At 50.7% G+C, this 12,579-nt stretch overlaps 1 protein-coding gene across 1 annotated transcript in view; it reads left to right on the forward strand.

Annotated features, from left to right (window-relative positions):
* Positions 1-12,579, forward strand: part of TEAD4 (TEA domain transcription factor 4) — a 75,554-nt gene that overhangs the window by 24,130 nt on the left and 38,845 nt on the right. The window contains exon 3 of the mRNA XM_057491274.1: positions 4,703-4,957. Within this exon, the coding sequence (XP_057347257.1) occupies positions 4,703-4,957 (255 nt within the window). The remainder of the gene's footprint in view (positions 1-4,702; positions 4,958-12,579) is intronic.

Below are 12,579 nucleotides of genomic sequence, written 5' to 3' on the forward strand. Positions count from 1 at the left end.
AAGTGAGCAGTCTCTCTTATTCCTGACTTTAAAGGTAATGTAGTGTTTAATCAGTAAGTTTGTACTGGTAACCAATTCTATAGGTAACCAATATCTAGTCACCAATTCTAATGTGTGTAGGTTTAGGGTGGGGGTTCTCACCAGCAAGTCTCAGATACCAATTCTTAGACACCAAGGTATCCTACAATTCAACTCAATTCTGACAGTGTCTGCCTGGAGACAGCTGCAGATTCCATGGGTTAGCTCAGTCCCGCAGGACTCTTCCCCACGCCTTAAGATGCCAGTCCAAGCCCCAGTAATCAGTGGCTGTAGACTGGAAGTTCCAGTCACTCCCCTCCTTGGGTTGATTAATTTGCTAGAGCAGCTAGAACTCAGTGAAATATTTTACTTACTAGATTATCAGTTTATTATAAAAGCATATAACTCAAGAACAGCCAGATGGAAGAGATGCATAGAGCTAAGCTGGGGAAGGAGCATGGAACTTCCATGTCCTCTCTGAGTACGTGCCATTCTCTCCAAATCTCCGCATCCATCTCTGAAGTTCGCAAACCCTCTCCTTTCAGGTTTTTATGGAGGCTTCGTTGCATAGGCATGGTTGATTAAATCATTGGCCATTGGCAATTTGACCTTCAGCCCCTTTCCCCTCCCTGGACTTTGGTAGGTGTGACTGAAAGTTCCAACCCTGTAACCACATGGTTGGTTTGCCCTATAATCATCAGATCCCATTCTTAGGTGCATGCCAGAAGTCACTAATTCATAAAATAAGACATCTTTATTGTTCTCATCCCCTAGAAAAGTCTGAGGACTTAGGAGCTCTATGCCAGGGACTGGGGCAAAACTGGGACAAATAATATATTTCTTATTATAAGTCACAGTATCAGAGTAAGTTTTTGGAAAATACTGTTTTTTCAGGTTAAGGAAGTTCCTTTTGTTCCTAGTAGTTTGCTAAGGGTTTTTATTGTAACTGGGTCTTGAATTTTACCAAATGTATCTTTTGAACTAATGGTTCAGAAAAATGGTGTATGTGTGTGTGCATGTACTTCATGGCCAACCTAAGTAATCATCAACTGTATTAATGTTGTTTGTTTAGGTTTGCTCTTATTTTCACCAGTTACTTTGCTCCCTACCCTCCCGTGTGTGTAATTCCTTCTCTTCCTTTCAGTTGTTTGTTTTTAAAATACCCCCTTTACTGTTTTTTCCAGCGAGGGTCTATTAGTACAAGTTCTCTCCATCTTTGTCTGAAAATGCCTTTATTTAATGTTCACTCTTGAATGTTATTTTGGTTGGGTTTTAAATTCTAGGCTGGTAGTTATTTTTCTCTCAACAGTTTGGAAATGTTAACTTGGGTCTTCTAGAGTTACTGATGAGAACTCTACTATCAATATATACTATATATATAATATATATCAATACAATAATCTTTCCTTTGTAGGTAATCTGTCCTTTTTTACTCTGAATGCTTTTACAGTCTACTCTTTGTTTTTGGTATTCTGCAGTGCCCCTACAATATGCATTTATTTTATTTGGATTTATCCTGGGTAGGCTTCAGTATGGTCCCTGAACTGGAATTCATGTATTTCATTCATTCTGGAAAATTCCCTGCCACACTCTTTTCAACTGTTGTTCTACTTCATTTTCTATATTCTGTCTTCTGGAATGCTGACTGAAGGTATGTTTAATTGCCTTATTCTGTTGTCCTGGCTCTTCATCATTATTTAAAAAAAAAAATACATCTGTAACATCTTCAGATCTATCTTCCAGGATGTTAATTCTTTCTCTAAGTATATCTAACTTGCTGTTAATCTCAACCATTGAATTTTTAACTTCATTGACTAAAATGTTTATTTCTAAATGTTTTATTTTTTTCCAGTCTGCTTCGTGTTTTTTGATATTATCTAATTCTTTCTCATGTTTCCAATTCCTTGTTTAAGTCAATAATTATTTTAAATACAATTATATAATAGTTTTAATCTGATAGTTCAGTTATCTGTAGTTCTTGTGGATCTAATTCCAATTGAATATTAGTTGTGGTAGATTGTTTCCTTTTATGTGTTATAATTTTGGATTTTGAGATCATCTTTAGCAAGGCATTATCTTTGGAAATTCTCTGCAGTCTGGGTTAAGACTACCTTTTCAAGAGATTTTTCAGCCTGGGACCACTGTTTATTTTAATGAATAGGGAGTTCCTGAGTAAAATAAAATTCAAACCTCAAATCAACTTAAAGGCAGGCCCTTGGTTACAGATTCTTAGGAAAGACAATTCTTTTTTATACCTAAGGCTTAGGCCAAGACAGGCAGTCTTCCTTGTCACAATTCGTGAATATTCTACTTTTTTCTGAGGATTGAGATATTGTTCCCAGGCAACAACTTCCCTGTATCCCTCAGGTCTAAGGTCTCATCTCTGAGTGGCCATTGAAACCCAGTGCTTCCCTACTCAGATCAGCTCACCCTCTGCCCCCCAGGGCTACTGTGCTATCAGCTTGGCTTTTTACTATCAGCTTGGAGTTCTCTCATGTTGGGCCTCTAGCAATTTACTTTCTTCAAAGTCAGCTATGCATTTAGAAGTGTATTATATTTCATATATCATTTCTAAATTTCTTTTATAGAGTGAGAGTTTTAAAATCATCTTTTTTACTATATTGCCAGACATTAAAGTTAACTCTTTTAAGAAGGTACAGAAAAATGTTTGCACATTCATGATAGAATCAAGACCAGAGTTTCTGGTGGAAATAAGCTAGATTGTTTCAGATCAAGTGACCCCCTCAGACACACTTTGAAAAAAGCTTATTTTGACAGCCACACAGGAAGCCAACATATGTTTTGCTAAAAGGCACAGGACACTGGAGGGCAGAGATGGAGACCGGTGGCACTGTTGACTCGCTATATGACCTATGACCTTGGGTGAGTCCATAGGCCTCTCTGGGCCACCCTGTCCTCATCAGTAAGCTGAGGGGTTGGGTTAGGTTTTCTCTAGGATTCCTGATTTAAATTCTAGTGGTTCTGACTCCTTCCAACTGCCTGTGCCTGGCCAGCTCCTCAGAGCCGCCACCGTCCCCGGATGTACCACTCTGTAGTCAGCAACTCCTTTTCCCGACTGTGGACATCGGCCTCCTCACTCATACCCACCCTTCTGTGAAGAACCGTGTCCCTCAGCCTGGGATGAGGAGATTCAGGTGTGGGGAAGGGAGAGCAAGCAAAGAATGCTGTGGGAAGGTCTTTTCTCCTCCCAGAGCATCCTGGGTGGAGGCTGGGGGGACTTGGGCATTTAGATGCCTAGCCCTGGGTGTGGGCTGCCGGACGGCACTGCTCCTCATGGCTAATGGTGGGGAAGGAAAGGGGTGATGTATGTGGTGGGGAGAGGTCCTCCTTTGCAGATGTGCTCAGCGGCTGGGAGAGAGGGGAAGCTGGGGTGCTCAGGGAGGGCTGTGGGAGACAGATGGTGCCCGCCTGGTACCCATAATCCAAAAACTGCCTTAAGATGCCTAGTATGTCCTGCTCTTTTTCAGACCCCTGAGAATTGTGTCTAGAAATCTACAGCTTGGACAGGTGGAGCCTAGAGGCCACTGTGTTTGTCTCATGCAGGTTGTGTTGTGGGCAGGGTTGTGCTGGCTGTCAGCTTCAGGAGGCGCTTGCAGGTCAGCCCCCTGTAGCCCCAGCAAGTGAGAATCTGTGGGCACCAAACTCCTCCTTTGAGAAGAGCCAAAGCTGGGGCTGGAATAGCAGAATGATCACCTGCATTTTACTTGGCATCCTTTTAAAAATTTACTTAAATTTTTAATTGTGCTAAAAAATGTGTATTTCCTTAACCATTTTAAGTGTACTGTTTAGTAGTTTTAAAATTGTATTCGCATTGTGTAACGGATCTCCAGCACTGTTTTATCTTGCAAAACAAACTTTGTATTCATCCAACAACCCCCCATTTCTTCCTCCCCACAGCCCCTTGGTAACCTCCATTCTACTTTCTGTCTCTGGGACTTTGTCCACTTTAGATGCCTCCTGTAAGTGGAATCACACAGTATCTGTCGTTCAGGGCTGTATTATTTCACTTAGCGTCATGTCTTCAAGGCTCCTTCACATTGTAGCTTGTGTTGGAATTTTCTTCTTTTTAAAGGTTAACAGAATATTCCATTGTATGTATAGACCACATTGGGTCGATCCATTCATCTGTCCACGGACATTTGGGTTTCTTGGCTATGCTTGAATAATGCTGCTGCGAACATGGGTTTACAAATATCTCTTTGGACCCTTCTTTCAATTCTTTTGGATTATACCCAGAAGTGGACTTTCAGGGTTACATGTCCTGTGCTTAATTTTGGGGGGAGCCGTCATTTTCCCACAGTAGCTGTGCCATTTTACATTCCCACCAACAGTGCGCAATATTTGGCATCCTTTTTGCCCACTGTTGATTTAGTGCTGGAACATTGCCGGCACTTGGTCTTTTCTCCTATGTCGCAGCCCTGTCTGGGTTTTTAGAGCTATGATCAGAGGATGCCTAGGTCATTTTGCTCATTTGACAGGGTGAGAAGCAGACATCTACAGAGAGATGTTCTGCCCTAGATCCCAGGCCTTAACCCTCCATGATGCTCCTGTGCTGTGAGTGGCCAGACAAGAGAGAGCAACTGGTTCTAGGGCTTGGCACTTGGTGCCCCTGTCTCACCGCCACCCAGTTCTCCCATCAATGCTGTGGTTTCTGCCCACACAGGTCCAAAGGGCGCTCCTCCAAGCGGAGCCTTGGAGGGCACGGCCGGCACCATTACCTCCAACGAGTGGAGCCCTCCTAACTCCCCCGAGGGGAGCAACGTCTCTGGGGGCAGTCAGGCATTGAACAAGCCCATCGACAATGATGCGGAGGGTGTGTGGAGCCCGGACATTGAGCAGAGCTTCCAGGAGGCCCTGGCCATCTACCCACCCTGTGGTAGGCGAAAGATCATCCTCTCGGACGAGGGCAAGATGTATGGTAAGGAGCCCATTGGGGCGGGTGGCAGGCTTCTGCCCTCGTTGACTAGCTCTGGAAATAGGGACTCAGCCAAGGGGCCAGGCCCAGCAACCCTGGGGCCTGTCGGAGGGGATGCGGCCTCTTGGGCCTTCTGTCAGGCAGACACGGCTTTCTTCTGTCCTGGGTTCCCAGACCATGGGGGGCATCTGAGCAGAAGCCTTTGGATGGGGGAGACTTGGGGAAGGGGTGGGCAGCACGTTCCCCCAGAGCAGCATGGGAGAATCCCACAGCTGTCCTCGAGGCAAACGCTTGATCTCCTACCTCCCACCTCAGCTGTGAAGAGTGCTCAGGAAGGTGGCCCCTGGACTCATTCCCTCATTTGCTCCTGAGCCTTCTGTGTGCAGGTGTGGATGGGACAGGTCTGGGCCCATATGGTGGGCACACACATCGCCGTCCCAAAGGGCAGACTGTGGGGTGTCTCTAGACAGATCCAGCAGGCCGTGGTACACCTTGTTCTCCAGAAAGGCTCGTGCCGAGTGACCCGGGCAGGCTTGCTCTGGGGAGTGGCTGCAGATGCAGGGCATACAGAGACACTTTATGCCCAGCAGCCACATGGGAGGACCAAGCAGTTGGCCTGGTCTGTGTTGACTTTTGGGTGGAAGAGAGGGTCTCTCAGAAACAAACATTGAACAGCTGTTGGAAGGCCCAGGTCAGGCTTCCACTCCCATCAGAAAGCCCCCCAGGACTGCCAACTTCAAACACTGGTCTTAGGCTGTTGCTGAGAGGGTCTCTGACCACAGGGCCCCACCCTAGCTCCCTGCAATATGGCTTCAGGCCACGTGCCCACCCCCGGGGCTGCCACTCAGGTTGTGACTCCCACCCTGCAGAAGCCTTGTCCCCTGTGAGGTGCTCATGGGGGCAGTTGTAAGACACTGCCACAAACAGGCCAGCTTCAAACAACAGAGGTTTATTCTCTCACCGTTCAGGAGGCCAGATGCCAGAAGGCCAGGTGTCTGTAAGGTGGGGTCCTTCTGGAGGCTCTGAGGGGAGATCTGTCCCAAGGTGTGGTCCCTGGACACTGTGCACGGTACATCTGTGTGCTTCAAAGGGAAAAATCGTCTGGCAAACACAAGTGTGCAAGAAGCATTGAGCATAGAGAGGGAGCTGAGGGGTCTAGAAGGCCCAAGGACACGGCCGAAAGTCATAGAGTCAGCAGATGTGTATTTGAGAGCCACTGAGGACCATCCAGACTTTGGGGTCTGAGTCGTATCTTTTTGTGTGTGTGGTAAAATACACATAACATAAAGTGTACCCTTTTACCCATTTTTAAGTGTACATTTCAGCGGCATGGAGCACATTCACGCTGTTGTACAGCCATCCCCACCATCCATGTCCACAACCTTCCATCTTCCCAAACGGAACCTCTGTCCCCACTGAGGCCAACTACCTGTCCCGCCCCAGCCCCTGGCAGCCACTCTACTTTCTGTCTCTGTGGATGTGACTGTTCTAGGGGCCTTGTATTCCTGGACTCACACAGCATTATATTTTTGGACTGGCCTAATCACTTAATATAATGTCCTCAGTAGTCCTCCATGTGGTGGCAACCGTCAGAATTTCCTTTCTTTTCAAGGTTGATAATGGGCCACTGTATGGATAGGCCACATTTTGCGTCTCCCTCCACCTCACCTGTCTGTGGACATTTGGGTGGATGCTTACTTAATTTAGTTGTTACGGGAGGCTCTTTCTCTCCCACTTCACATATTAAGTGAAGTGACTGGAACTGGGGTGAAGAGACTGTCTTTGGTCACCAGGTGATCGTGACTGAGCCGGGGTTCTAGAAATGCAAGGCTGTGGACTTCCGGTTGGAATTCTTCCCCAGAACTGTTCGGGCCATGTTTGCGCCTCTCCTTCCCTGTGCAGGGAGACAGCGTGGCTATCACACAGGGGGACCTGGCAGGGGGCAGAGGCCAGGAGCCCCTTACTGCTGCCCTTGGTGGGCTTTGACATCTGCTCTCTTCAGTCTTTTCAGGGGAGGTGGTGGGCTCGGTTATAACCTCTGCTTGTGGATGCAGAGACAGAGGTTCAGGGAAGCCAAGAGCTTTCCTGGGTCTCTCAGGTGGAAAGTGGGAGAGTGGGGATTAGAACCTAGATCTCTGAGTCCAGGCGCAGGGCGCCATCACCCTGCGTGGCCTCTGTGTGCCCGCAGAAGCCTGCCCGCCTGCTCCTCTCCTTCCTCCTGGCCCGCCATCTGCCTGGCCCGGGCTCCAGGTGGGTCAGCCTCTGCACAGGCCCAGTGTCTGGTGACTCCCCAGCCCCCCAGCACCTGTCCTCGGTGGCTGCCAATCCCGCTGGGGTCCAGACGCTGGCTGATCCCGTCTCTTCTTACCAGGCTCGGAGTGTGAGCCGAGGCAGGCCCGCACAGGGGTTGACGGAGGGCTCTCGGCAGCGCGCCTGTGCAGCTGAGTATATATAACTCTGAGGTCAGCCACCGTGTGTGGGATGCGCCCCAGGAAGCCGAGGAAGAGGGACAGGCTGCCAGGCTGACTCAGCCTCCACGTACCCTGGCTCTCTCCTCCGTCTTCTCATCTGCCCTCCAAGGACCCACTTGCTGTCCTCCTGTGCCCCAGCCCCATCCTGAGCCCCAGAGCCTGGTCTTGGCAGTCCCCTGATTCCCACATCCTGAGGCTGCCCGTCATTTTTCAGGTAGACCAGGCTGGAGGGTGCAGGGTGGGAGCTGAGAATGAGCAGGCAGGTAGCTGGCCACGGTGCCCGGGGGACTAGAGACCCGGAGGCCAGGATGGGATTAGGCCTGCTCCCAGCCCTGGTGCCCCCCCGTGGAGTGCACACGAAAGCCACGCAGACGTACAGACAGCATGCAGATTAACGCCTGATATTTCTGAGCCAAGCCTCACCAGCTTGTGGGCTGGCACCCAGGCCAGGGCTCCTAGCCCTCTTCTGCTCACTACTGCTTTCATTTTTGCCTCATCACCGTGTGACCCTCATCCTGGCACTGCCATGCTGGGCACTCTGGCCTCTGTTGGCCAGCCTGGCCTCTGGCCTCAAGAGCAGGTGGTGGGAGGTGCATGTGGGGCAACTCCTCTCCCTTCTGACCCACGCTCTGCCTCCCCTCTCCTCACCGCTCAGCGGTGCCCCTCCTGCCTGCAGGAGGGCCCTGGTGGCTCTGCGTCCCTCTGTGCACCCTTCCTTTATATGGCCAGGCCCCTCACCCAACCGGAGCCTGATCCTCCTGCCCCTCTTCTCCCTGTGTGGCTCTGCTTCTCCTGCCTTGCTTTCTCCCTTGTCTCACTGGTGCCCTGTGGCCTCGGCTTCCCATTCCTGTGAGCAGCTGGGAGCTCTTGGCCAGTGCCCAGTGCCCACCGCTGACCCAGGCCAGGAGCTGTGGTCTCTACGGCTTCACAGTCTAAGGGCAGAGGCAGGAGAAAGAAACATTGTTAGAAAGTAGACTAATGATGCTTCTGTAGTGTACAGCCAGTGAACCGGAGGGCTAGGTCGTCCTGGGAGTTTTCTGGAAGGCAGTGGAGTTGGTTAGAGGAGGGGTGCCGAGGCAGGGGGAAAGGAGGGGCCATTGGCCCAGTGTGGGGCTTTACGTGGTGGTGTTGGGGGACCCCACTGGGCATCTGGGCATGGCACAGTGGCACTGCACTCATCAGAGAGGAGGGGATCCTCCCTGCAGAGGAGTCGCACAGCTAATGAGAGGCGGGGCGGGGACCGGACCCAGTTCAGGGCTCCCGTTGCTGAGAGCAGGCCTCGCTCAAGCATCTCCCAGCACCCCAGCCTCCTCGATGTTCCCCAGGTCCTCTGCCACCCTCGGCTGTGCTGCCCTGTGTGTCTGGCTCCCTCCATGCTCCCCGAATGGCCTGGGACCCTTACTTTCTGTTTCTCTGGAAGCCAGATGATGTGAGCCTAGGTTCAAACCCGTTCTGTCCCAGGGGCTTCTGTGACCTGGGGCCAGTTGTGTAAACTTTGTCTCAGCTTCAGCTTCCTCATTTGTAAAATGGGGATGATGATAATATCACCTTTTGGGGAGTTTTGGTTATATTATTTTATTGTGGCAAAATCTACATTATATAAAATTTACCATCTTAACCATTTTTATGCATGCAGTTCAGTGGCATTAAGCACATTCACACTGCTGCACAACCGTCCCACCATCCATCTCCAGAACATTCTCATTCTCCCCAACAGAAACTCTGTACCCATTAAGCACTGACTCCCCATTCCCTCCTCCCACTGGTAACCATTGTTCTATTTTCCATCTGTGAATTTGACTATTCTAGGTTCCTCATAGAAGTAGAATCATACAATATTTGTCCTTTTGTGACTGGCTTATGTCACTCAGCTCAATGTCGTCAAAGTTCATCCACATTGTAACATGTCAGAATGCCATTCTTTTTTGTAGCTGAGTAATATTCCATTGTGTGAATATAGTACATTTGTTTATCCATTCACCGGTTATGGGCACTTGTGTTGTTTCTACCCTTTGGATATCATGAGTAATGCTGTGAGCGTGGGTGTGTGGGTATAAGTCCCTGCTTTCAGTTCTTTTGGGGACATACCAAGTGGTGGAATTGCTGGATCATATGGTAATTCTGTGTTTAGCTTTTTGAGGAACTGCTGAACTATCCGGTATGGTGGCTGCACCATTTTACACTTACTAGCAATGCACAAGGATTCCAATTTCTTCACATCCTTGCCAACATTTGTTCTTTTTCTTCGTTTTAAAATAGCCCTCCTGGGGTATGGAGCGGTGTCTCATGGATTTGATTTGCATGGCCCTGGTGACTGGTGATGCTGAATATCTCTCCTATACTCAGTAGAGGAAGACACAGCCTTTCAGTGTTGCTGGGGGACTGAGAGCACAGAGATGCCCAGCGGACAGTGCAGGGTGTAGAGCTGAATAGGACATGCTCCCTGCTCCCTCTGGGAGCTCACACATGAGTGAGGGGCTAAGTTAAGAGCTCACATGACTTTAGCCAAGGACTATGAGAAAGGCACAGACTCTGCCCTAGGGCTTGGAGGCAGGCTTGGGTGTGGATCAGGAAACCTTCTCCGGCTGGCCTTGAAAAATGGGTAGGATTTCACCAGAAGCTCCAGAGCCCTTCAGCGCAGTGGTGGTGCGAGCTCAGATGTCAGGCCTAATCACTGCCTTCTCAGGCTTCAGGCAGAAGCTCCTTCTCCAGAAATAGCCTCCTCCTGCAGCTGCAGGTGTTGATAGCCTCAGCGGGCCATCAGGATGAGGGCTGGTTGGGCAGGGTGCTCTGGCCTCCTCTCGGGGTCCCAGCCTGCAGGGGTGATGTGGAGCGCTCACATAATGGGGCTCCTGTGACCCAAAGCTCTGGTTCCTCTCGGGTGGGGAGGCTTGTGCCCTGGGGTTCTCAGCCTCTTTCAGATTTGAAAAAGAATAGCATTAGTTATAACAGGACTTATTCATGCTGTTAACCCTAATTACTGATTGGATTGGCCTTCCTGTAAGTGGCAGGGGCTTTACTCACTTCACACCATTTAATATGTTTATGGTCCAGAGGGAAGCTGGTACAGAGGGGAATCCCTACAGAGGAAATGAACTGCAGAAATGACCTGTCCCAGACAGGATTTTGCTGATAGGATAGCAATTTTAGTAGTAATGTATGACTGTGGAAAAGTCCGAGGTGGCTGGCAGGGTGTGTGACGCTGGGTGTAGGGTCAGGTGGCAGAGGTGGTGGCTCTGTGTGGCCCCTGCTTTGGGAATGCCCTTCCCTCAGCCCATGCCCCAGCCAGGGCTCCCCTTTCTCCATCTGCAGGCCTCACCCATGGTGGGTGGGGCCCTGGATGTGAGCCAGGGGCTGTTGGACACATGTCCTCTGACAGATGGGCCACAGCCTGGTGGGGGCATCCTTCCCAGCCCCACCCAGGCCCTCTCTGGGGTTGGCCAAGACCACCTGCCACCCTGCAATGCCCAGCTGTCAAGCCGGCCTCCGAGGTCTGGGCCGGCCCCTGCTGCCCCAGCATGTGATCAGCCCCTTTGGGGAGAAGGCCTGGAGATGGGCAGCTGGCGGCAGGGCTGGGGCAGGCTACAAGTCTCTTCTCACCAACTCACCTGGATTTTCTACTAGTTTCTTGCTGCTACTGCTCTTCTTTGCTGGTCTTCACTGTGGTTTTGGGGCTTTACCTGTGGGCACATGCTCCCACTTCTCTGCTTCTACCCCGTACTGTGGGCATCCAGGACACACAGGCTTCGGTCAGCGCCGAGGACCACAGTCCATGAGAGACTGAAAGCGGGTGGGCAGGCTCTTGGGTCTAAGTAGTTGTCTCTCCCTAGGACCTGGGTCAGGGTGAGGGGCAGTCAGACATGACCAGGATTGTCCTTCATGCAGAGACCTAGAGAATCGGGATTGATCCAGAGAGGGGGAGCGGAATAGTGCCTTTAAAGAAACTCCCAGCCCAGCTGGGGAGGACAGCCATGGGAAAAGCAGCCATTGTGTAAATAGCTCTGAAGCCTTAGAGATGTATGTCCTTGTGGCACCTGGAACACTAACAAACCATGCGGTTTGAATAATCCCTTCCCTTCCCTGGGCCACAGTTTCTTCTTCCTTAGGCTAGACAGAGCCTCTGGGGTCACCTGGTGCAGCCCCTGCTTCTGAGAGGGAAGGCCCTCAATCCTGTGTTAAAGAGAAGTCGTGCTGTGCAACAGTGAAGAGGTAGGTTCTAGAACCAGACTGCATGGACTTGAATTTCAGCCACTTGCTGCTCTGTGACCCTGAACAGCTTTCTAAACCTCTCTGTACCTTGATTTCCCTGTGTGTAGAACGAAGATGCTCAAACGGACGCATAGGGCCATTGGGAGGATGGAGGGGGAAGGCACCGGCTGTCATGATAGGTATACATGCTGCGTTTGCATGGCGTCCCATACAAGTAAAGTGTGCATCTGGCCACATGAGTGCTCAGTAATGCTCACTGTCACTGCTATGATTATAGGAGTAAAAGGAAGCCCAGCCCCTGTGAGGCAGAAAGCCAGGGTAGATGCCCACAGGCCTGGAGGCAGGCAAGTGACCGGGCTGATGTCTGAAGCGCCCCTGATGGCAGGAAGGAAACTGTTTGGTCCCTCCTGACTCAGCACGCGAACAGAAGCCCAGCACTCAACTGCCGCCTGGGGGGATTCTCACCTCCTGGCATCACCTCTGGGAAGCAGAGTGAGATCGGAGAGAACCGTAGTCTAGGAAAGCCAGCAAGGGAGAGGAGGATGCAGCTGCAGAGAAAGGGAGGGGCAGAAGCACACCTTGTAAAAGGGCAAAGAGCCTGGGCCAGCCTAGCCCCCATGGGCTGGGCTTCTGGGGCCCCACAGCTGGCCTCTTCTTGCCCAGGGCCAAGATGGGCCCCTCTGGTAGCAGAGCTCCTGAGCCTGGTAGGAGAGGGCAGAGGGAGTGGGGCTGGCTGAGGCTCTGTTTTCAAGCCCTAGGGCTCCTTGCACAGGGGTTGGTCATCTGTGATGTCTGGAGTGAGGGTCTCAGCCAGTCATAGGCTAGACAGGGCCTCCCCGCTGCCTTCCATGTCCCCTGACTGAGGCTCTTCTTTGGGCCAGCCACTTAGTGCCACTTGCTGTGGCTGAGTCAGGATTCAACCTGGCCAGTGGGTCCTAGATCTGT

Source organism: Manis pentadactyla, chromosome 14, assembly GCF_030020395.1.
Source record: "Manis pentadactyla isolate mManPen7 chromosome 14, mManPen7.hap1, whole genome shotgun sequence".
Lineage (NCBI taxonomy): Eukaryota > Metazoa > Chordata > Mammalia > Pholidota > Manidae > Manis > Manis pentadactyla.